This window comes from Miniopterus schreibersii, assembly GCF_964146895.1.
Source record: "Miniopterus schreibersii genome assembly, chromosome: 8".
NCBI lineage: Eukaryota > Metazoa > Chordata > Mammalia > Chiroptera > Miniopteridae > Miniopterus > Miniopterus schreibersii.
Window position 1 is genome coordinate 6,772,242 of NC_138109.1, and position 23,101 is coordinate 6,795,342.

At 41.7% G+C, this 23,101-nt stretch overlaps 1 protein-coding gene across 8 annotated transcripts in view; it reads left to right on the forward strand.

Annotated features, from left to right (window-relative positions):
* The window catches only part of RERE (arginine-glutamic acid dipeptide repeats), a 346,780-nt gene that overhangs the window by 251,451 nt on the left and 72,228 nt on the right, over nt 1-23,101 (forward strand). For all 8 annotated transcript variants that reach the window (XM_081143853.1, XM_081143854.1, XM_081143855.1 and 5 more), the window contains one exon: nt 9,358-9,456. In XM_081143853.1, coding sequence (XP_080999979.1) covers nt 9,358-9,456 — 99 coding nt within the window. The remainder of the gene's footprint in view (nt 1-9,357; nt 9,457-23,101) is intronic.

The following is a 23,101-nucleotide window of genomic DNA, read 5'->3' on the forward strand; positions in this document are numbered from 1 at the left end:
TTTGTTTATTTTTCTATTTGCCTTCGCTAAGCCATTTTTCTCTCACCCTCAGCTTTTTGACTGAATTTTGAACTAGGCACAGGACCATAGTTTTATCACTGTTATTTCCATTTTATTAGATACCAACTATTGGTCAATTGCCTGATGTCATTAACAACAAAATTAATAACAATAATAAAATTAAAATGTATTTGTTGTTGATCTAGTGCTTATATGTTAGGCAAAAGTTTAAACGCTTTTTATGAATGAATTAATGTAACTTCATAACAATTTCATGAGGTAAATAAGGTTATCACCTACAGATTAATAAGCGCACCGTCATACATTTATATACATAATAATTTAAACTTGAGGACAGGATATAGTTACTATAGGATGCACTAATTGGCATCTCCGTTTTTGAAGATTGGGATGTATTTGGAACGTTTCTAGTCTGTAGGCCTAGAATGTTTTCCATATTTGTTGACATGTTAGGATTTTAACAGATTCAGTCTTTGTGGCTTTTTTTTGTCTTAGGGTTTTGATGAAATAATTAAATCAGTATCCCAGCTACCCTGGTGATTTATTTCTTCCCAGTACTTTCAGGGCAGCTTTCACTTCACTTTCTGGAATTACAGGTTCTTCCTCAGGAACCCTCTTCAAAGGTGCCTGCCGCCCCTTCGTCTCCTCTGCACAGATTTTCAGTCCCCCATTTCTGCCGTCCCTTTGTTTTCTCCTGGTCAGATTATGTGCTTCCTTGTTTGGCCGTCAGCTCTTTCGGTCTAGGCTGAATTTCCCTTTTATTTCTTGGTTTTGCTTTCTTGTTGTCTGTGCCTCTCCTTACGCTGACTGTTGTGATAGCTCTCTTTATCTCTGATAGGTCGTTGAACACTGTTCAGGATTCTAACCCTGCTTCTGTCACCTTTATCTCTAGCCTCTCTCTCGTCTTTAACAACTGTGAGTGTTTCTTCTGTCCTCCGTCTCCATTGTTCTTTCCTTTTTACTTTTATTGAGCATGGCCAGGAATAGTCACATTATACTGATGGCTGATTTTCAAAACCTGCTCTGTGAAGTCATCTTGGTTTCTCAAGACAGAGTAAATGTCACCCTAGTCAGCGTTCATTGGCGCTCTGTATTTTAATGATAGCATTAATCTTGTTATTTTATGTGTGTGTTTTTCCTCCTCTCTGAGCTATTGGTTCCCTCCTCCTGCCGACACACTCTTACCCTGGTCACAGCCGCTGGGGAAGCCCTGAGCCCCTCATAGCCACAGGTCACCCGTCCTGTGCTGCTCCAGGACTGTCTCAGCTTCTTCCTAGAACACAGATTTATGTGAGAATCCTCTCCCTGCTGCTTACTTTGGGAAGTGGCCTGGAGCTAGATACTGAGGCTTTCAGTTTTGTTTCCTCGTTTTTAGCACTCTGGCCACAAAAGAGTGGTGTGAGGAATGATGAAATCACACAAAGACCTAATACTGTTCCTAGCACATCTCATCTCAGCACACTTTGGTCCCCCTCCTGTCTCCTCTATGACTCCAGGGGCTGGCATACTTCGTGAACACCGTTGGTACTCAGTGTTGGCGGGAGGGTTGGTTCAGCAACTATGTATTTCCTTCTGAAAATTAACTAGATCTTTCCCTCAACCATTACTCTCAAGCAGTTAAATTTCTTGTCTTTGCCATTATCTCTAAAATGTGCTCCCATAAGAGTATTTAGCCAAACCTAGCCTTTCTAGTGCTTATAGCATTACTTGGGGTAACAGTGGCCAAACAAAAATAAAGATTGTGTTCTTAGTTTTAGTTATAGTTTCTTAATGTAGATATGTATCCTATTCTGAGCTCGGTACTAGGTCATTCAGTGATGAAAGTATGAATGAAAATACTATATTGACACCTGTGAATCATGCATTATGAGAAAAAAAAATTAAAGTTTTGTCTCGGGCAGATTTCAGCAGGATCTTTCTCAATTTATGTTAATGGTTTAAACAATTAAAACTATACAGAGAATTTCAAGATCTCTTCTAAATCCCACATTTTTTCTTTCTAAGTTTCTTGCAAATAAATAGCATATTTTGCAGAATAAAATACTTGAAATCTATTGTCATTCTTAATGGACTGCAATTATTTAATATTTAGTGTGAATGCAGTCTGACTCAGGTTTTTTCTACAGTTATTATAATGGCTATAATTGTGAAAGGATGCTTTGGTGTAGTAGAAACCGCCAGATGCAGTGCCATTTGATCTAAAAAGGTCACAGTAAAAGAGACATTTAAATTAAGTTATAAATTACAATTGAAGAACAATATTTTGATGTGTGAGACCAGAGATGTCAGAGCAGGGAGATGTAATTCGTGGGTTCATTATAGAACAGAGGTGCCTGACAGCTGAGCCATGCCAGAAAGAAAATTTATTTGCAACGTCACACACAGAAAATGGCAGCTAAGATGAGGAGCCAGAGTGGAAACTTGAAACCTTGTGGTAATATGCAGTTTATGCTAATAAGACTGCCTGAGACCCAGAGATGTTTAATGATTGCTGTAATATAAATGAGGTGCTGGGGCATGTGCACATTCTCAATCTTATTTAAATTAAGACCTCGTCCTTGCTCTGTAAAATAACACACTTTATAACCAGGCATTAAGGTTGATTCTCTCACCTCTGTCCAATATACAGATTTGCTGAAATTTCAGAATTGTTTAGGCAGGAGAGTTAAAGCTTGAAACAAGATTTCCATCATGGTAGCTTTGAGGAAGGATATAATTTAATGTTTATAGCAATCCATGAGAAGTTCAATCATGAGTTAATTAAACTGTAGGCAGTCATTAAGTATTATTTATTCTTTCGAGAAGCTTGCCAGTAAAGCACTTATATATATTAAATTATAGAAAGTAATAAGCAGGGAATGATTTGTCAGACAGAGTGAGGGAGTAGATTTAACTTGGGCAATTATGCAGAAATGTGTTTTTCTTCTGGTGCATGATCCCTTCTTCCTGTTGATAACAGCAAGGTCAGAGGCTATAAGGAGACAAGTGAGGATGTGTGGTCACCAGTAGTGTTGGCTTGATTGAACCCCTGCCTGTTTGAATAGTCTTAGGTAAGAGCCATGTACGTAAAATATTACTCCCCATGGTGATATCACTGTACAGTTTATAGTCCTCTGATATTTCAGAGTCTCTTGTCACAATGTGTCTCATTTAGTGCTTTCCATTGTCCTTTGACACAGCTGAGGGATGGTGGTGTGAGGCCCATTGGATAGATGAAAACCTCAGCCCAGCTGGTTTGTGACAAAGCAGCTCACAAGAGACTCTGTCTCCTGCCTCAGGTCCTGCGCTGTGTTCACTAGGCTACAGAAGGCATTGACTATGGGGCAGTCCGTGTAGAAGCGGTTGCTGAGCACCCAGAGGCCTGCAGAGCTTTTTATAAAAGTGGCTGAATGGGTCCAGTTAGATGTGGCAGTGTCTTTGGCTCTGTGTGCCGCAGTGTGGCAGTTGCGTTTGTTACAGTGGAACCAAACCAGGAGATGGTTATTCAGAGGCTGCTCTTGACCTAGCACCAAAGTCCGCTAGCAAGTCTGCTCTGCGAGTTCGCTCCTGTCCTCTGCTGGCACAGTATCTGGCAGAGGAGGTGCTCCATAAGTCTTTGTTGAATGAATGGAAGGCAGAGAGAATGTGAGCGGCCTGCCTCTGAGGCTGACGTGTCCCACTGGATCGAGTGGGCACCGGAAGGTGTGGCAGGGCAGGATCCTTGATGGGGGAGGAGTTCCTGTTAGTTCTTTCAGGGCGAACGAAAGAGCAGCACCTGAGGATTCTGTGGAGCAGGCCCAGGGGACCAGCCGACACAGTGCTGGAGATCAGCAGAACAAGGACAGTGCCACAAAAGAGTGCCTGGAAGGGCTCGTGGACTGGTGAAGCATTTCCATTTTGCATCCGAGTCCGCAGATCTTGACCTGTGCCTTAGGGGACGATGGGCTTTACCTGTGTAGAAGAGCAGCCCTGCAGTTCAGCAACATGGAATCAGATTGACAAGTCCCGGGCGCCCTGATTGGCAGATTAGACACACATGCGAGCACACACGCACAGGCCCGCCCCTGCGCTGACGACTTTGAAAGCAGTGGTTTCTGCTGAATGACATCCTGCTTTAGTGGCGGGCAGGGTGATGGGAACGGTGTAAGATAAGTGCTCCTCGCCCCAGCAGCTTGCAGAGACTGAAAGCTGATTGAGTGAAGATGCTGTGTCTTGGGCCCTGCCTTTTGCAGTGATCCTTTCCCGGTGGCTCCAGAACAGTGCGGGTCTCTGCCCTCCACGTTAAAGTTGCATTTAATCCCAGGTTTCACCAGCCTGGCTCGGCTGCAAAATGGACAGATGGGTTTATTTATTTTGTTTCAGTTGCTTTCCCAAGGCTATAAAGTTAAGCTGTAAGGCATTTGAGGGTTCATCCTCCCACCCCCACCCTGTCCTCACTGCAGTTTCTTGAAGCAATTTCTTTAGGGAAGTGGTAGAAAATCTTATCCATATTAACGGACCTTTTAGTTTAGCAGTTTTTGGAAGCCTGAACTGAATTCCCTCTCTCTCGCTCTCTCTCTCTATGTATCTGTGTGGTCATGATCAGTTGTTTAACATTTGAAACCCACATAATATTTATCACGAGATGAGATTATTCTAATTCTTCAGAGCTAGATGCTGGATTAGAGGAGAATGTTTTTAATGATAATTTTTACAAATTTAGGATAGCTAGTACTTAGGTAAACTTAGCAACTCTAATTTACATGAGAAATACAGTTGAAATACCCAGTTTAGCTCTTCCTCAAACATTATTTTGGCCCTAGTCTGAAGAAACAAAATCTTCATAATCATCTGGAAAACAAACCCCTTTCAAGAAGGGTTTACTTGTGTGTGATACATCAAGCACAGACAGTAGGTGGAACCCAGCCTTTTAGGATCCTAGAGTTTGGATGTGGCATTTAGTTAGATGTCATACGGAATCAGTACTTTAAACTGCTTCTCACAGGTTACCCCATTCTCAGTCGTGCATTTCCAATGTTCATTACCAGTGTTGTTCACAGCTGTGTCTGTCCCTAGGACTTAGAATAGTATCTGGCACAGATACTCAATAAATGTTTGTGGAAGGAGTGAAGGATATCCTGAACTCCAGTAATTTCCCCCAGAGTGCTCAAAAGATAATCTTCATTCTTGTGAAGCTATGTGGACCGTAACACTGTTAGTATATTAAAAGTATATCTTTAGTAAAATATAATTAAAGTATTTCTTTAAAGATGTAAAACTTCACCCGGCCAGGTATGGCTTAGCGGTTGAGCATCGACCTGGGATCCAGAAGATCATGGTTCGATACCCGGTCAGGGCACATGACATGCCTGGATTGCGGGTTTGATCCCCAGTCAGGGGCGTGCAGGAGGCAGCCGATCAATGATGACTCATCATTGATGTTTCTACCTCTCTCTCTCTCCCTCTTCCTTCCTCTCTCTGAATCAATAAAGATATATACATATTTTTAAAAAGATGTAAAGCTTTCAGAATTTTCTCAGACAGGATTCCTAGAAAGAGGAAATAAATGTTTTTAACATTAAGAAGAAGGTGACTTGTGTGTGATACATCAAGCAAGACAGTAGGTGGAACCCGGCCAGGTGGCTCAGTTGGTTGGAGCATTGTCCCCACCAAAAGGTTACAGGTTTGATTTCCGGTCAGGGCACATACCTAGGTTGTAGGTTCGATCCCCAGTTGGGGTGCTTATGGGGGGCAACCAATCACTGTTTCTCTTTCACATTGATGTTTTTCTCTCTCCCCCTCCCCCCTTTCCTTTCTCTCTAAAATCAATAAACATGTCCTCAGGTGAGGATTAAAAATATATTTATTTATTCATTTATTTACTCATTTATTTAAGAAGAAGAGGGGACTATTTAGAAACGCTCCTTTCGGTTTCCTAGCAAGAGGACATGCCGGAACAGCCCCTTGACCAAACTTTTTTGCTGGCCTATCTGCATGATTGCTGACAGCACAGTAATGCCCTATCTTTGTTCCATAAAGATTTCATTACTGTTGGTAAATAATCTTTTTACTTTTCAGATGTGTCTTTGTGTAGAGGTGGGAGAGGTAGACACTCTAAATATTTATTGGGTTTATGTTATGGAATATAATATTTTCAAGAATAGGAATATTTTAATAGGGCAGGCAGACAGTAGAGCAAATGAAAGGGGGGAGTTAACCACTATTTAGAGAACAGAAGAGCGGAAGGAAGCTCAGGTTACCACAGAAATTGCAGCAGCTTCTTCAAGGGAAAGTGTGATCTCAAATCAAGATTTGTTAAGAAAGTGTGAGTGCTGGGCTGTGTTTAGGGGGAGATGCCTCCTTTTCTAGTAAACACCTCACTAGAAATTTAACTGAAAGGCATAATGGAAGCAGCCTTCAGCCTCTCTGATAAAATAGATAACCACAAACACAAGTTCGGTAAGTTCTTCAAAACATTTCTCCCAGCTCTCACTTAAAGTTCTCCTTGGTTCATCAAAAGGCAGGAATGCCATAGGGAGTAATGCCATCGGATTTAACTTCAGTCACTCGTTCACTTTTGGAATGGCCTTTCTGTTCTTGTGGGTAATTTCCTGTTATCAACTGTATAAAGTTTAAAATTTTTAAATATTTTCCATGTACTGAATCAGAGTTTTAATCAAGTTTTGTAAATTATTGACATGAGTAATTATGTGAAACATAAGTGGTTTTCGTTTATAGTTTAATGATTCTTTTTCTATGTCTGAAAAGGCTACTCTCTAAATCTAGAAAACTGATGAAAATTGATATCAGGCTGCTTCATTCTTTTCTCTTTCCTTTCAGAAATACATGGCTAACACTTTGTTAGCATACTCTGTGCCAGATACAGTCCTAAGCAATTTACATAAATTTTGTAATGTTATCCTCATAGTAGCCCTGAGAGCTATTATTATATTCATTTTTAAAGGTGACAAAATTGGAGTCCAAAGAGGATAAGTGACTTGCTGAGGTCACACACCTATTAAGCAGTAGAGCTAAAATTTGAATCCATATTCTGGTTCCAAAGTCCACTGTTTTTCCTTTCTGCCTGTAATTACCCCATGTACTATAATTACCTTTTGTAAAATGTTGTTAGTTTGCCACGAGCTTTTTATTAAGAATTTATAATTTGATCAACTTGAATTGATGTCAGATTATCACTAAAATGTGTGCTTTTTAAAAAAATTAAATAGGCATGCAATTTTCCCTTTTGTTCAGTTCCAATCAAGGTTGTTAAGCTCTCATAGATCCTCATTATATTACAGAATTTGGCAAATAACCTGCTTGTTCTGAATATTAGGCAAAGTATGAAAATCTAACTTTATTTTTATACTTCTGAAAGAAGACTAGATTAGATAATTTTCAAGCATTTGCAAAATATAGTACTTTTAGTATTTAGTTTACTTAGTATAGTATTTATAGTATATTATTTTATTTTTTAAATAGCCTAATGCTAAATGTCATAAAATACACAAGTTAATATGTAGCATTTGTACCATTGCACTCCCACTCCTGCACACTGTACCACCACCAAAGCAGGATCCAGCATTGACCATTGTAGGTGTTTTGTCTTGTTTTAAGGTAGCTTACTTATTGTTATAATTAACATATAGCCTTGACTTCATTGGACAGTCTGGATTTAAAATAAATTGGGGTCCTCTAAGCTGTGAGAATACTGAGGACGTTTTAATTTGTAGTACATTCTATTTCAATGAATGAGCAATGAAAATGAGTATTTGTGATATCCCTTCTAATAACATTTTAATAGAAGAGAAACTTGCTGTGTATGTTTCAAATATTTATTTCATGCAACAAATATTTATCGCAGGCTTACGCCCAGCCCTGGTGCTACAGCAGTTGCTAGGAAGGCAGTCTGTACTCCCTTCTTATGACTCTCCTATTAAAAGAGAAGAAACACAGGGCTCTCCCCTCTTGTGAGTTCACAGCTCTTTGCTACAACCTACTTAATCTTGTCATCTTGTATGTGTTGTATCCTCATAACACATCCCCACTAGTTTGTGAGATTTCTTGAAATAAAAACTGTGACCTAATAAAGTTTGTGCCTTATTTGTACTGAGTGTTCAGCAAATACTGGTCAATTGTTCAAATAATGGGTTGAAGCCCAGGTGAAAAGATCAGAATGTGTACTCCATGAGAGCAGGGATGCTTCTGCCTGTTTTGTTCACTACTGTCTCCCCAGGGCTAGTATGGTACCTGGAATGTAATAGGCTCTCAGTCTACAGAAGGCTGAATTCAAATAAATGGAGATTTAGATTTTGGTTGAGGCTACCTAAGGACACTAGTTAAAGGCATTTATTAATTAATTTAACAGGTATCTCTTCTGTTGGATCACTTTATGGTACAGACCGTGTGAGGCACCGGAAATACAAGCCTTAGCCAAAACAGATTCTTGTATCAGAGAAATAGACCTGTGAGGGAAATGCAGATTTCCAGTGAGAATTTTGGAGGGATGGCCACAGTTTGGAAAGGCAGATTGAGCACGAGGATCTTTCTGCCTGCTACTTCTCTCCATTATCTGCAAATTGAGATTCAGGGACTAGGAGTGAGTGGGGTCAAAGGAACCAAACGAAGTGTGTTTGCCAGAGACAGAGGCACTGCCTGGCATTGAAAAGGTTATGGAGTGAGAAAAGTTCATTAGAATGTGTATATAAACCAGCATCTTTGTTCATATGTACCGAATTATCATTATTCTATTACAGAATTATTTGTTTCTTTTAAAAGCTTTTGTACTTTAGGTACTTGAAATTTTTTTAGTGAAATTACTACAGTCGAAAGACTTAAATGCTTACGGGATAGAGCATAATCTAGTGTGTCATTAGGCTTCTTTGGGGAGAATGGGGCAGAGCAGGGATCATGTTGGCTGGGTTTGAGTTTGGGCTCCATTGCCTACTGGCTTAGTGTGATGAGCACTTTACTTGACCTTCTTTTGCCTTAGTGTCCTCATCTGTAAAATGGGTGATAATGACACCTACTCCGTAAGTGTAAGTGAGAGAATTGGAGTAAGAAAAATAATGAGTGCATGGAGTGTGCTTAACACTGTGCCAGGCCAGCTGTTCAGTAAATTTTTGTTACTATTGTTCTTAACTCTATTCCTATCATTGCCAAAAGGTTCCCTGCCTTACCTGTCTCCCTCTCAGAGCTGCCGGAACTTGGAGGGTGGTTGGATGAGAACAAATTATCATGCTGACTAAAATGATTGTGAGTCTGTGTGCCCAGTTAACAGGCCTTCTGTTAAGAGTAAATGCAGGCCTCCCCTTTATTGATTTGCTTCCAGTTCTATTATTTGGTGCAGTTAACTAACTGAAATTGTTGTTGTTTTAGCTACATGAAAGCGGTTATGATGCTGGCAAAGCTCTGCAGCGCCTGGTCAAGAAGCCTGTGCCCAAGCTGATCGAAAAGTGCTGGACCGAGGATGAAATGGTGAGCTCGGGCGGGAGTGCGCCTTGTGGTTGGGTCATTAGGTGTTTGCTTCTCAATGTGTGACCTCTTGCTATTAGACAGGAAAGGGCTTATTCCAAAGACTCAGTCATGTGTACAGACTGACCATGGCATCCACCAGTCAAGGGAAAGAGCCTTTAAGCTTCAGGACTATACAGAAAGTCTTTTTTTTTTTTTTTTTTTTTTTTTTAATATCTTTATTTCAGAGAGAGGAAGAGAGAAGGGGAGAGAGAGAGACAGAAACATCAATGATGAGAGAGTCGTCATTAATCGGCTGCGTCCTGTAGGCCCCCGACTGGGGATGGAGCCAGCAACCCGGGCATGTGTCCCGACCAGGAATCGAACCGCGATCTCCTGGATCCCAGGTCAATGCTCAACCACTGAGCCACGCTCGGCTGGGCCAGAACGTCTTGAATTTTAGTAAACTTAGATTCCATGCATAATGGTAAAGATTTTCGCAGGTTTTATGGAAAGAGAGGAAATTGATAGTTACTCTTAAAGTTCATTTTGGTTTGTTGGTTGGTTTTTGGTGCAAGCTAGTGTTTGACACCTCCCTATTTTAAAACACAAGCATGTTAAAAAACCAGTTGATACATAACCTAGAGTAGGGCTGGTAACTTTTTTTATTTTGAAGGCTGGCAGGATCCCTAACCTGCTGAAGGACATTAGTCAAAAACAGGAAGCATAGAGTTGATCAAATACATTGGATCTTCCATATGCATTCTGTTATCATGGCTCATTAAAGAAGGTGGGGAGATAGAAATGTGCCCACAAATAGAGGTGTACAAACCCACGATTCCTGTCTCGGCAGAGTTCTCATGAAGCCACATCCCCATCTTGTGACTTTTGAAAGGTATTGCCAGAAAATCTTAGAGATTTCTTGTGCTTTTGCAAATATGAGTGTTACCGCTTGACATTTGCCCTTTAGGTTGAGTGAAATTAAAATGAAGGCAGGCACTGAGACACATATTGATTGTAAGTTTCTCACCTATATTTTAAAATATGCTAAGAGCCCGGCCACGCGTGGCTCAGTGGTTGAGCATCAACCTAGGATCCAGGAGATCGGGATTCGATTCCCGGTCAGGGCACATGCCCGGGTTGCAGGCTAGGCAGCCGAACAATGACTCTCTCATCACTGATGTTTCTATCTCTTTCTCTCCCCCCCTCCTTTCCTCTCTATGAAATCAATAAAGATATGTTTAAAAAATAAATAAATAAAATATGCTAAGAAAGAGTGCTTAGAAATTTTATTTGCTCTCATGATCCCGCTCTTTCATTTTTTCAGCAGTATTTATTGGGTGCTTGTAATGTGCCTGGAGCCATATCACAGGTCCCTCCTCATATGGCTTACGTTTTAAGAGGAAGACCACCTGTAAATCAGTATATGCCAAGTGGTGGCACCTGTGCTGAAGAGAACAGAGTAGGGTCTGGAGGGGGTCCTGCAGGGGGCGGATCAGATGTGGCTAGTGGACCTGTGGTCATCACCTTGCTGTTTGCTCTACAGATTCTGAGTAGAGGAGTGGCTCAGTCTGCCAGTGGGTGCATTGTGCTGAGTGGAGAGTAGGCTTTGGGGGCTGTTGTGGGAGTCCAGGTCCAAGACTGTGACTTGTTAGTGCGGCAGCAGTGACAGGTGGAAGTGGTGAGTGAGAGGAGTGGGGAAATCTAGGATGCCTCGGAGATGGCCTAAAATTGCCCTTGAAGGTTGGGTAATAGTAGTTCCCTTAAGACTCTAAGTTTATCAAGTTTATCAGACTTCTGTGAAGTTGGTGGTGCTGTTTGAAGTTAAAAATTTTAAAATCTTATGTTATTACAGAAGAAATGGAAACATCTTGAACATTTGAGATTGTTCAGACAATGACCAAAGTAAAGATGTTAAACTTACTTATTTTGAAAAGTCATTTGATGTTGTTTTTCACTGTAGACTACTTATGTGAGGAGATAAGAGATTTGATTGATAAAAATTTAAAATTCTGCAAGCCTTTGTAGAAGAAAGACAAGATGAAAGGATGGAATGGATGCACAGAATGTGACCGGTCTGCATGCCCTTGTCAGATACACGTACCACCATAAGGGCTTCCTGTCCTTACTCTCCCAGGTCTTGGGCTGCTCCCTCCTTCCCTTTCGGCCTCGCCTCTCCTCTGCCTTAGTGTTCCTCCCTGATGATGCCTCCCTGGCTCCTCACTAGCCACAGCCCTCTCCTTTCTCCCTCAAGTTCTGCCTTGACCTTTCATTCCCTTAGGAATTTTAAAATTCCTGCTTAAAAGAAAGCTGGCTTCCTTTTCCTGTAGCCCCTGCTTATATGGGGCATGATGCGGACTGTGTCCCCACTGCTGCTGCATGGGGACTTGGAGCAGGGAGAGGGATGGGAAGGGGGGAGTCTCACATGTTGGAAAAAGCCCAGCTTTAATCTGACAAGTGAAACAGGACTCCAGAGTGCTGCACATTCCAAGTACAGGATAATGGTCCAAGATAATGTTTCAGTGGAAGTTTGGAGATGTTTTGGTCATCCAGCCTGCAGGGCCTAGGGGTCGCAGGGCGCCCTTATTTATGTGAAGTTCAGCTTCACTTTCCAAAACCTCAAAAATGAATGAGGGAGAGTGATTGAATAATTGATAGCTGAAGGAAGCTTTTGATGAAGGCATCCAGGTGAGCTCTTTGAGCACTTTCATGTGGCAATAGGCACATGAACCAACAAGGACTCCTGACCTAGCCTGGTTCGGGCTGTGAGAAAACGCCTGCTGTGTGCGTGCGTGTGGCCTCCTGGTGAATTTACCACACTTTCTCACCCAGGAATCACAGGAGTAAGCAGAACAAATGCGCCCCAACTAAAATAGGTGCATGGCCCTCCCTTGCCTTTTTCCCCTCTCAGTTTTCTATGTACTTGGACATTCTAGTTATTTTTTTTTTTCTTCACTCTAGTTATTTTTTAAACGTCATTGCCTTTGGTATATGAGCGCGATCTGACTACAGCGGTGTCGACGTTTGCCTTTGCATGTATCTGACGTGAACACTGAGAGGGTTGGTAGGAACCCTCAGCTGGGCTGTGAACGGGCAGCTCGCAAACTCCCGGCTCCTCCGGGAACTGTTGGGGAGCGGGCTGGTCTCTGCCTCGCCAGTCCAGGTCCTGACCTTCTCCGGGGCTTAGAGCACTTGTCCTCCCCCAAGGAGCAGGGACTGCCCCTTGGAACCGCGGCTCCCCTTCACACCATCTTGGTACTTAGTCCTGTGCTCGGTCTGTGTTGTCATCACCAGCTCTCGTTCGTCAGCCTTTATTTCTGATGCGATTGCCCTCCTGGTTTGTAAAAATTATTAAGAGGGAGAATTTATTCATAGTGGGAATCATGTCTGGGAAAGAGGAAGTCTCTGTCTGTGAGGGGCTTGAGGAACATTGACGAGGCTTCGTTGAAGATTATTGTTTTTAAGGATTGTTCACTGTAATTAAGGTTGTCCTCAATCCAGCTTTTTAAAACTTGTAATAGTTATGCATCAGCATGAAAGAGAAAAACTTCTGCACGTATCCCAAGCTGACCTGAAAAGTTTTACTTTTGGAAGAAGTTCCCGAGTTATTATTAGTGATACTCTCACTAACCTCTTCTTAGATCTTCCAGATATGCACTAATTCTTGAGATCTTAGGCCTTAGAATTACACAATGGGAGGCCTTTCAGTTCACATTTTCTCTCAGTAATTCCTGTGGCAGTGTCTGTGTGTATAGATGTGATGCTTCATTTTGAAGTTGCTTGGGAGCTGAGATACTTTAAATCTTGTTGAATTAAGGCAGATTTGTGCCAGTTTCTTTTGAATCCTAGGCCAGGTAGTGACACCTGAACTCTGCTTTAGTGGAGTGACTGAGAAACACTGTGGTAGCTAGCTCATGGCAAGGTCTTTCAGGCTAAATAAACCGGGTCAGATCAGAGAAGCATTTTTGAAGAAATGCTAGGTCAGTTCATGAAGTTTATTAAATGCCAGGATGGAGACAAAGTGAATGCTGGCTGCTGCATTTGAGAGTTATATTAATGGTTAATCAGTTTCACTTACATTATGCTAAAAATATTGTTCCATTTCAGGAAGCCATCCAAATCAGTAGAACTTATGAAGAGAAAAACAAAAATACAAATCAGAACTTCTTTAAAAAAACCCAAAACCCTAGATTATTAGGCTTTTAATTAAACATGATGAATACATTTAAATATAACACAAAGGCCCCAGGCTGAACTGCACCTAATGGAAATGGATTAAGTCACCCTTCTGTGCTCGGATAGTTATTAATTCTGTTTATTTATGCATGCAAGCTGAAGGTAGCAAATGCTGCTGTTGTCTTGTTGCTTATTGCACTGGGATTCCATTGCTGCTTGATGCTGTGCTCTTAATTAGCATTCAGCTGTTGATTATGGAAATGCTGGGAATGCTAATTGAATTCTTTTTAAAATGCAGGGCCTGTGTTTTCCTTGTGGAGTTTGGCCTGACTCGCAAGGTTGTAAGATTGGGTGCTCCACTGAGCTGTGCAGTTCACCCTTTGATTCCCATCCATTTGGCTGTGTTTGTTTTGGAAATTTTTTTCATGTTGAATTAGCTTTCAGCAAAAGTCCAGGTGCTGCATAAGGAAAAGGTATTGTTGCCTATGATGTTCCTGCAGTGTTTCCATTTCATCTTGGATCACTGTAACTTTTTTTAAAAAGTATGTTTTTATTGATTTTAGAGAGAGGAAGGGAGAGGGAGAGAGAGAGAGATAGAAACATCAGTGATGAGAGAGTCATTGATCGGCTGCCTCCTGCATGTCCCCTACTGGGGATCGAGCCCGAAACCCAGGCATGTGCCCTGACCGGGAACCGAACTGTGACCTTCTGGTTCATAGGTCGATGCTTGACCACTGAGCAACACCGGCCAGGCCGATCACTGTAATTTTTATCTTGAAATGTGCTTGTCTTTACATATGTTATATCAGTTTTCATGTAATACATTGAGGGGAACAATATAGGTACAAATAACCTCTGAAAATTTTACCCAGAGACAGTTAACCCCTGGTGGCAATAACCCTTAAATGGTCATGTATATGGATTTTCAAACTCATGAATTTTAAAACATCTAACCCATCCTTCAATTCAAAGCTCAGTTTATCATAAATATAAATGAAATCCTTCTTTCAAAATTGACATGGCACAGCAAACTAATTTTCTGAATATTTGTAATCCAATGAATCCCGTGTGGCTGGTCAAGGACTGACTGACACAGAATCTACACAGCTGTTTTCACGGTGTCTTCCCTCAGCGGTGCCTTCAGGTGCCTTTGTTGTGCTCCTTTTGGAATGTCTGCTCAAGAAAACATTGTTTTCATCGTACACTCTTTTCAAGCCAGGCATCTGGATGTGCCAGAAAACAGAGCTGCTTAGTGTGGCAGAAATACAGTGAATTTTATTTACTGTTTGTGTGGCAGCTGTAGAAAATGGAATCCACTGCGAAACCAAAGAGAAGCTCTTGCAGCAGCAGGAGGCTGTGGAGGTGAGAGCAGGGGATGGGATAGTGACCGGAAGAGAGTCTCCTAAGGCCCACTGTGATGTCCATAATCTTAGTGTTTAGTTTTAATTTTATATCTTCAGTACAGGGCAAGGCTTAATTGTATGGTGTTTATTTTAAGAATAGTCAGATTTCCAGAGTTGTTGAGCATTTTATGGAATCATTCAGAAAATGTTGTTGATAGGAGAATCCAGTAGTTAATCTAATATGAATCTATTCATTTTCTTCTTTTGTAAAATCTATGCAAATTTTCCTACTGTTAGATGTCGGTTCTCAGTTTTCTGGTTTTGTGCTCTCTTTGCATCTTTGTTTAGGTATGTACATTGTTTTATGTAATTGTACATTTATGTAAATTGAATCATAACATTGACATTCTCACTTTCTAACGAAATCTTAGCCTGAAAATTTTTACAGTTTTCTTGGAACCTAAAATATAGACATGCCATATTTAGTGCAACACATAATGGGTACTACTAATTTTAAATGGAATCAAAGTAGATTTTTCTCTGATTACTCTTCCTCTAATTTCATACTAAATTGGTACTGTTTCCTATGAACAACTTAGTTCTTAGATATGAGAGTAGGAAAAATAAGAGAAATAAAGAGTTTGGCTTATTACACATAAATAATACACATATTACTCACTCATGTTACGTATTCTTACAATGGTCCATGGTAAAAACCAGTCCTTAATATTACAAGAGGGAAATGTGCATTCAGGTAAAATTTGCCTGCTGTTTAAGTATTAATGAAATTGAACTGTTCTTCCTGTGATAGGCTCCCAACAGCCTTTGACTCAAACTGTTGTTTAAAGAAGTCAGTAGTGTGATAGACTGGAGTTTATTGTCAAGTCCTTTCGGAAATAAGACAACAAATTAAAAATCAATTATATGTGCAGAAAAATTGGTGTAAGGCAATCAATTTTCTCAGTTTGCAGAAAGATTCTACTGTGTAACAAGCTGTAAAGAGAAACATAGTTTTTAATCCTTTAGTAAATGAGGTAGGCCAAGCATTAGAAGGAGAGAGAGATTTCAAAAATGTATTTAAGTATTTCATGTTAGTAGAAATTGCCTGCAAGTTAAATCTACAAATTTAGCCCTGACCTTGCCTTTCACTTAATGGCTTCATTGCTTTCTAAGCTCCCTCTTTGTACTGTGGTCAAAAAAGTTCATGCACCTGTTTTTCACTTTCTTTTTAAACAAGGCTATTCTTTTGCTTATTTCCTTTTGCCAGTATATATTTTTTAAGTTTCTTATCCCCTGGCCCTAATTTTAAGCATTTTTTAAGCCAACAATAAATTGTGCCATTTTGGGGGCTCTGTGTGCGCACGTGGGCACATATTTGTGCTTATGTACATGTTCAGGCCTTGGAGCAATGCAGAACAGAATAGAGACCTGGCATGTCACCCCACATTGAATACAGGCATTCCTTGTAAATTATTCCTTGCTACTTAGAATAATCTTTTAAAATCAAAGAGTAATTTTTATGGGGCATTTTTTCATTTTTGCTTGAAAGAGGGAAGCCTTGGGGATTAGAATCTTCAGCTTGAAAGAGTAACAAACACTGGAGCAGTGGGTTACGGAAATCATGTTTTCCATCTTATTTTCAAGGGCATATAAAAAATGGAGCTGGCATCCACTTTCAGCCACTCTCTACCATCTTTCTCTGTTCCTTTAAAAAATGAGAACAAGACACAAGGGGACTTGAGAGATTGCATTTGTCTCCCATAGACAAAGTGGTTGTTTTATAAATAAGAGGATGGAAAACCCTTTCCTTCTGCAGTTTCTTGGCAACAGAACTGGAGTCAGTTTTAATGTATATGCATGGAACACTCCATGCATAGTGACATTGGAGCCTTACATTTTCACAGGTGAAACATTGTATTAGCCTAGTAACTGGAATTCAGGCTTGGGGGAAGGAAACAAGAGGTTTAAAAAAAAGTAAGAACCCTGCAATGAAAGGAAGTAACTCATTTAAAGCTGTCTCCTCTCGGCTGTTGTACTGTGTCAGAAATCTAAACTCTCTCTCAGGTAGAGTTAATAATGGCATCGGTAGCCACCTAATTGCTGCCTTCACTATAGTGCCAACATGCTTTTTGTATTTCCTAGTCGTGTTTTGTTGTTCTTCCGCCACCACCCTGCATGCTAAGTGACATGACTGTTTCAGCACTTGCTTTAAGACATTTTCCCAAAATACCTTTACATGGGAGAATTTCCCACATATATGAAGCAAAGTACTGAGGTGTTAGAAGCAGAATACATTTGGTGGTCATAGAGGAGAAAGGTGGTCTCTGCAGTTAACCAGTTGCGTCTAGGCTCAGGTCTGTCTCTCTAGCTCTGCGTTTCTTGCATTTGGGCTGGGGCTTGGCAGAAGGCAGTCTGCTCATGCTCCACTGTTGTCTGTCCTGTGTGAACATGAAGATAGGATGACCCCATCTTGTACCAGGTTACTTGCTCAGTTCTGACTTTAGATTACCGGTTGGTGCTCATTTACTCATTCCACAAATATTTATAGAGCAGCAACATTCTGCCAGACACCCTTTTATGTGCTGGTGACAGCAGTGAACAAAACAGATAGAAATCTGTGTCCTTGTGGAGCTGACATTCTACTGGGGAAGATAGAAGATCAGTAAATGGCATACCCAGTGTATTAGCTAAGTGCTAAAGAGTGTGGGGTCTGCCCCACTGGGTCACAATGGCAGGTTCATATGGGTGCTCCCACACCACTAAGAAGTCCTGAGGTCAGGGACTATTTCTGATTCTTCTTGTACCCCCCGAACACAGCCCAAGGCCTAGAGCAGGGTTGATAATCAGAAACTGTTGTTTGACCAGGTTGAAGAAAAGAGAAGGCTAGTAGAGACTTTTCTCCTCCAGATCCTCAAATCACTTCAGTGGCATTGGTGTACTTGGCTGAGCTCCTACCCTGCTGCAATCAAGGGGCCTGATCTGAAGTCTTCACCCTGCACAGGGCCAGTGCGTGTTCTCACTCAAGCAGAATTAACTGGACACTTCTCTGTTTTTTCCTTCTCAGTAGCTTTCCTTGGAATGAGCAGCCCAATCCCTTCCAGTTGTCCATGGTTTTCTTTTCTGGACTTAAAAAAAAAAGCTCATTCTTGCCACCATCACTCTGTACTTCCTGATGTGTGTGGTTGAAATGTTTTGCTGTGAGCGAGTGAGTGATGTAGTGAGAGGAAGAAGGCTTAGTAGGTCGCTGGCAGCCCAGTTTGATCTGGCCACTCTTACTAACCCACCTTCCCGTTCAACCCATCACTCTTTCAGAAGTAGACTGACCTGTTGGCTGATCTTTCTTAAGTCTGCCTGGATGTCTTGGGTGGTCTTTTTTGTGACTGGTTTGTAGGTAATATACCTTTGCTCTCCAGTTTCCTCCAAACCCTCTAGCATGCTCCCTCTATTAGGTCACTTTTGGAATGTTTTCTAGCCCGTTGCAAAGGGCTAGATCCCATGTAGTTAATTCCAGCAATAAAAAACAGAAGAGCTATCAAATAAATGTACCAAGGAACAAATAAGGAGGGGCAAGGAAAGTTGCAAGTGAAAAATGAACCTGAAAATAAGAGAATGGACCAGAATGAATGACAGTGCACCGTTGGCCTGGGGCTAGAAAGTCTACCAATCCATATTTAATAATTTTAAACAGTGTGTACACTGTCATTCTGGATTATTTTATTACATGTCCAAGGACACTAGGAAGATCTCTAATCTGAAAGTAGAATACCCTGGGACACATTAAGTCCCTGTAGCTTTGTTGCCGTGGTCCAGGGTCCTGCATGGCAGAGAGCCCACTCCTGAAATGCAGGACAGGAGAGGAGATAAGCTGTGCTGTTCTGTATCGCATCTGGAGGACTCGTTATTGGGGTGAGGTGGAGTTGAGGTGGGGGCACAAGCAAGAAGAGTCCTGGTGGTTTGTGGAGAGAATGCTGACCTGAGAGTCAGTCCTCAGACTGGCAACCCCCTTTGGGAGCTTAAGGAAGTCAGCTCCCCCCTTGGGTCTTAGTTTATTTGTCTAAGAAACGGTAAGAAGGGGAGGAGGAAGAGGGAAAGGATGCACTTTGCGATGGCTGGCAGGTAGGAAATCTGGATCTGACACCAGTCTCCGTCTGCTCCCCTCCCCAACCCTTTTATTTCTCAGGTGAAAAGTTGGGCAGATGTTTTATTTAAAACTAATGGAATCATCTCCATTTAAGAAATTCGAAAACATGTATGTACACACTCTCACATGTTCTGAGTACTAAGTGTTCATGGTTTTCCTTTGCAGCTGCTTTGTAAGTTTTTATTATAAATTTATTTTCCTAATCTTTCCCACCAGCAGTAATAAAACAAAACCTTTTAGACTTCAGAGATGCATGCTCTGAGTATTATAAGCCATACCAGAGTGGGAGGCAAGGACGATCCATCACCTGTGGCTCTGCTTTATGTTACTTCCACCCCTTTCCTTCTGACAGCTCTGCATCTTCTCTGGGAGCCGCTCTTACTGAAGTACTTGGATGTGTCACATCTGCTAATAAGCTGCTTTCCAAACAGGCACGTTCAACCTAAATTAGTCATTTTCTTTTTCCATCTTGGGAGGGCCTCTAATTAATTAGGGTAACAGAGCTAAGTAGTATTGGTTATTCTCAGTTATTTTTGAAAAGGGAATTTTAGAAAATGAATTAAGCATAGATTTGGGGAACCAGTTGACCGGGACCCCAAAACCCATAAATCGTTAATTTAAAAACAAAATAGCTTTGCTTGTAGAAGGCCCTTGGTCTGCTGTTCCCATTTCTGAGTTCCCAGCAGAACACCACTTGGGACCCTTGATTTCATCAGGCAGAGCTGTTCCAATTCACAAGGCAGCTAAATAGTGGGATGGACAATGAAAATTTGGTATCCTCCCTCAGTCCAGTCCATGGTAACGAAATTCTCCAATCTTCTAGCAGTAACAAAAGTTAGAAAATTATTTTCAGATCATCCTTTGGGACAGCCCAACTTCTATGTCAGCTTTCCAAGTGTTTGACCCCAGAACATGCTGACCTTGGTAGTTTGTCTCCCTCACTAGAACTCTCTGACTTTATGATCGGCTCACACTTTCCCTCTCCTCCCTCCCTCCCTCCCTCCCTGCCTCCCTCCTCCTCTTCCTCCTGTTTCCTCTCCCCTCTCCCCCATTATACATTCCAAGGATCCATTTAGATGATCTTGCGTTTATGCAAACTTTCAGATGGATTGTTCCATTGCTCACACATTAAGAGGAGTCACTTGGCTTCACACCTCTGCTGATTTGAAATAATTTTAGGCGCTCGAGAGTCCCATTTTTATTGTTACAAGGATGTGCATGTGTAGGGGAGATGCTCCCCTTCAGATGAATATCTTTACAAAAGGGGTGATGCAGTCCTAAAACACAAAACCAAACAGTGTTTCTGGATAACCCATTTTAGATTTGCCTTTAAAAATGTTATATGGGGAGAAAGAGAGAGAAAGGACTTTTTTTCACCTTATATTGAACTTAATTCCATGGCACTTCCATATCTGCTCTGTGCAAGGCTCAGCTGTGTGCCTGTGCAACCCTTCAACCACTGTCCACTGCCATCCTGCTTCCTCCAATTGAATCTTGCTCTGTTGTTGTTAGTCAGAGACAAGATTTTAAAACATTGATTCCCTTGTCCAAAAGGAAGGGAACTGATCACTGACTTTAGGTAAATTAACTGCATTTGTTCTTTAACTGCTAAGATCTCTGCAGGAGTCACCACTAACCTTGATAATTGCCTGGCAGTGTGGCATCCTTGACTGATTTTGGCAGTGGGTGTAAATGAGCACTTGAGTTGGATGTTGTTGCCACAGGCAACCTAGAGAGGAGATGGCAGCCACACAACTGAAAACTCTTTTCGAGTGCCTCTTCTACTCCTGACAGTGTGCTGGAGACCATAGGGGATGTGGGGATGAACTCGCTGCTGCTGTCCCCTCAGACAGGGAGGTCAGGAAGTGCTGTGAGGAGGAGGAGGAGGAGGAGGAGGAGTTGTTGTTTGAGAGGAGCCGTGGAGGAAGGAGAGGATTTCACCAGGCGCCGTTGACAGAGGTTAATGGAGGAACAGGTGTAAAAGAATGTGGGTGGTTAGTAGCTGGTTGCCCGGTTTGAATGAAGCTGTGGATGGAAGAGTGTATAAGATTGCAGATTCAAAGCAATCCTCTCGTTATGGGAAGAGATGTTTATGTTTAATTTAATAGGAAATAAGGAATAATTATATATTTTTGAATGCGGGGAATGATAGGACTGCCACCATCGTTATAAATTAACCTGGCAGTACTATGGGACAAGTTGAAGTGGGTAGAGAAAGGGATCAATGTTCTGAAGCCTGGCCACCCATCACTTGAAGAACTTTAACATGTCCTGGTGCCCAGACTGCACTTCAGACTAAGTAGATCAAAATCTCTGGGTGGGACCCAGGCAGCCATGTTCCAGGCCCGGGCAACCATGGGACTGGGTAAGGACTGTGGTTCTAGTGAGAAGTGTTGAAAGCTCTAAGTTTTTAAGCTGTGGCTTTCAACCTTGGTAGCACAGTGAAATCACATGAGGAACTTTAACACACACACACACACACACACACCAGAGCCTTGGGTCTCACCCTGGAGATTCTGACTTAATTCATTTGGGATACAACCAGGGCATTGGATTCTAGTGTACAGCCAGAGTTGAGAAGAATTGAGGCAGAGGTAGTGAGAAGCAAGACCTTTATTATGTGCCAAGTGCTATTCTGAGTACTAGGCATGAATTGACTTATTTATTGACATTTTGTGGATGTAAAAGCAGAGTCACAGACAGGAGAGAGAATTTTCCCAAGGTCACAGCAATTTGTAGAGCCTGCTTTCCAACCCAGCCTCCTGACTACCAGGGCCCAGCTCTTAACTTTCTGTTACCACATGGCCTTGCTAGAGAAGCCTAGCTGACTGGAGGTGGGAGGGATGGAAAAAGTTGGAGAAATGCTGTTCAGATTTTGTGTTTTGGTACAGGGAGGAGTCTAGTAGTATCATTAATAAAATTGTGAAACCAGGAGAACTACTTGCTTTAGAGCAAAATAGAAAAGTTTATGTTGAATTTGAAGCGACTGTAGAAGATGCAGGGGGATGTAGCAGTTAGAAATGAAGGTCTAAAGATAGGAAAACTTTCTGTTTACAGAGAAAAGTCACAGTTGAGGAAACTGGGCTTGAAGAGGTTAATTAGTGAGCTCAGAGTCCGAGCAAAGATCTGATGAGCCCCTGGGAGGTAATAGTACTGAGTGAGGAGCGGCTCAGGGAATTGTTATGTTGAGGGGCAGGAGGCTGGGGAGTAACCGAGACTGAAGAGGGATAGTTCAAAGGGCAGGAGAAAGGCCTGAACGGCCATACTGTTCGCTCCTTAAACAACGTTTAACTCAGTGGGAAGTGGGAAATAATTACACATTTTTTAATGTGGGCAGTGATAGGACCGGGGTGTCCTTGACATAATTCAGTTGAAAGATTGGGGTAGGAACTTGGTACAAGGTCAGGATGTTGAGGCAGGTCTCATAGTATTGATCACATTGTTGAAATAACTGATACTGAGTCTTGGGTTGTACACAGGACCTGGGGAACCAGGACAGAGATGGTATAGGAGTTGAGGGGCACAGTCAAGAAGAAGAGATTTTGTGCAATGAATGGTGGCTGTGCAGTAGTAAGTAAAAGAAAATTTCTAGTTTCGTATCTTAGATGTTTTCATGATGTCCAATCATAAGGGCTACCAGTGGATGGTTAGGTTGGAATAAAGGCACCAAGAATTGTCGATCCTTGGTGAAAGCAGAGTATTGGAAGAGCTATGAGCAAAATTCTCATGTTCCTGACAGTGCTGTCAAAAAATAGGTTAGAGAAAGATGGTTAGCTAAGTGGAGAACCACTGTGGAAGGAAAGGCTGAGCAGAGTGGGGTGCATAGCTGTGGAGCTGCCTTCCGCAGGGTAGCAGCCACTTCTCATTCCATATTTCTGTTCTTCTAAGTAAGTCTGGGCAAAGGATACCTCTAATAATCCAAGTCAGTTAATCAAGTGTGATCTATGTTTTTCTAATAATTTAAATTACTTAACCCCTGTCTGGTGATCGTTGGGGTGATATCTCAATT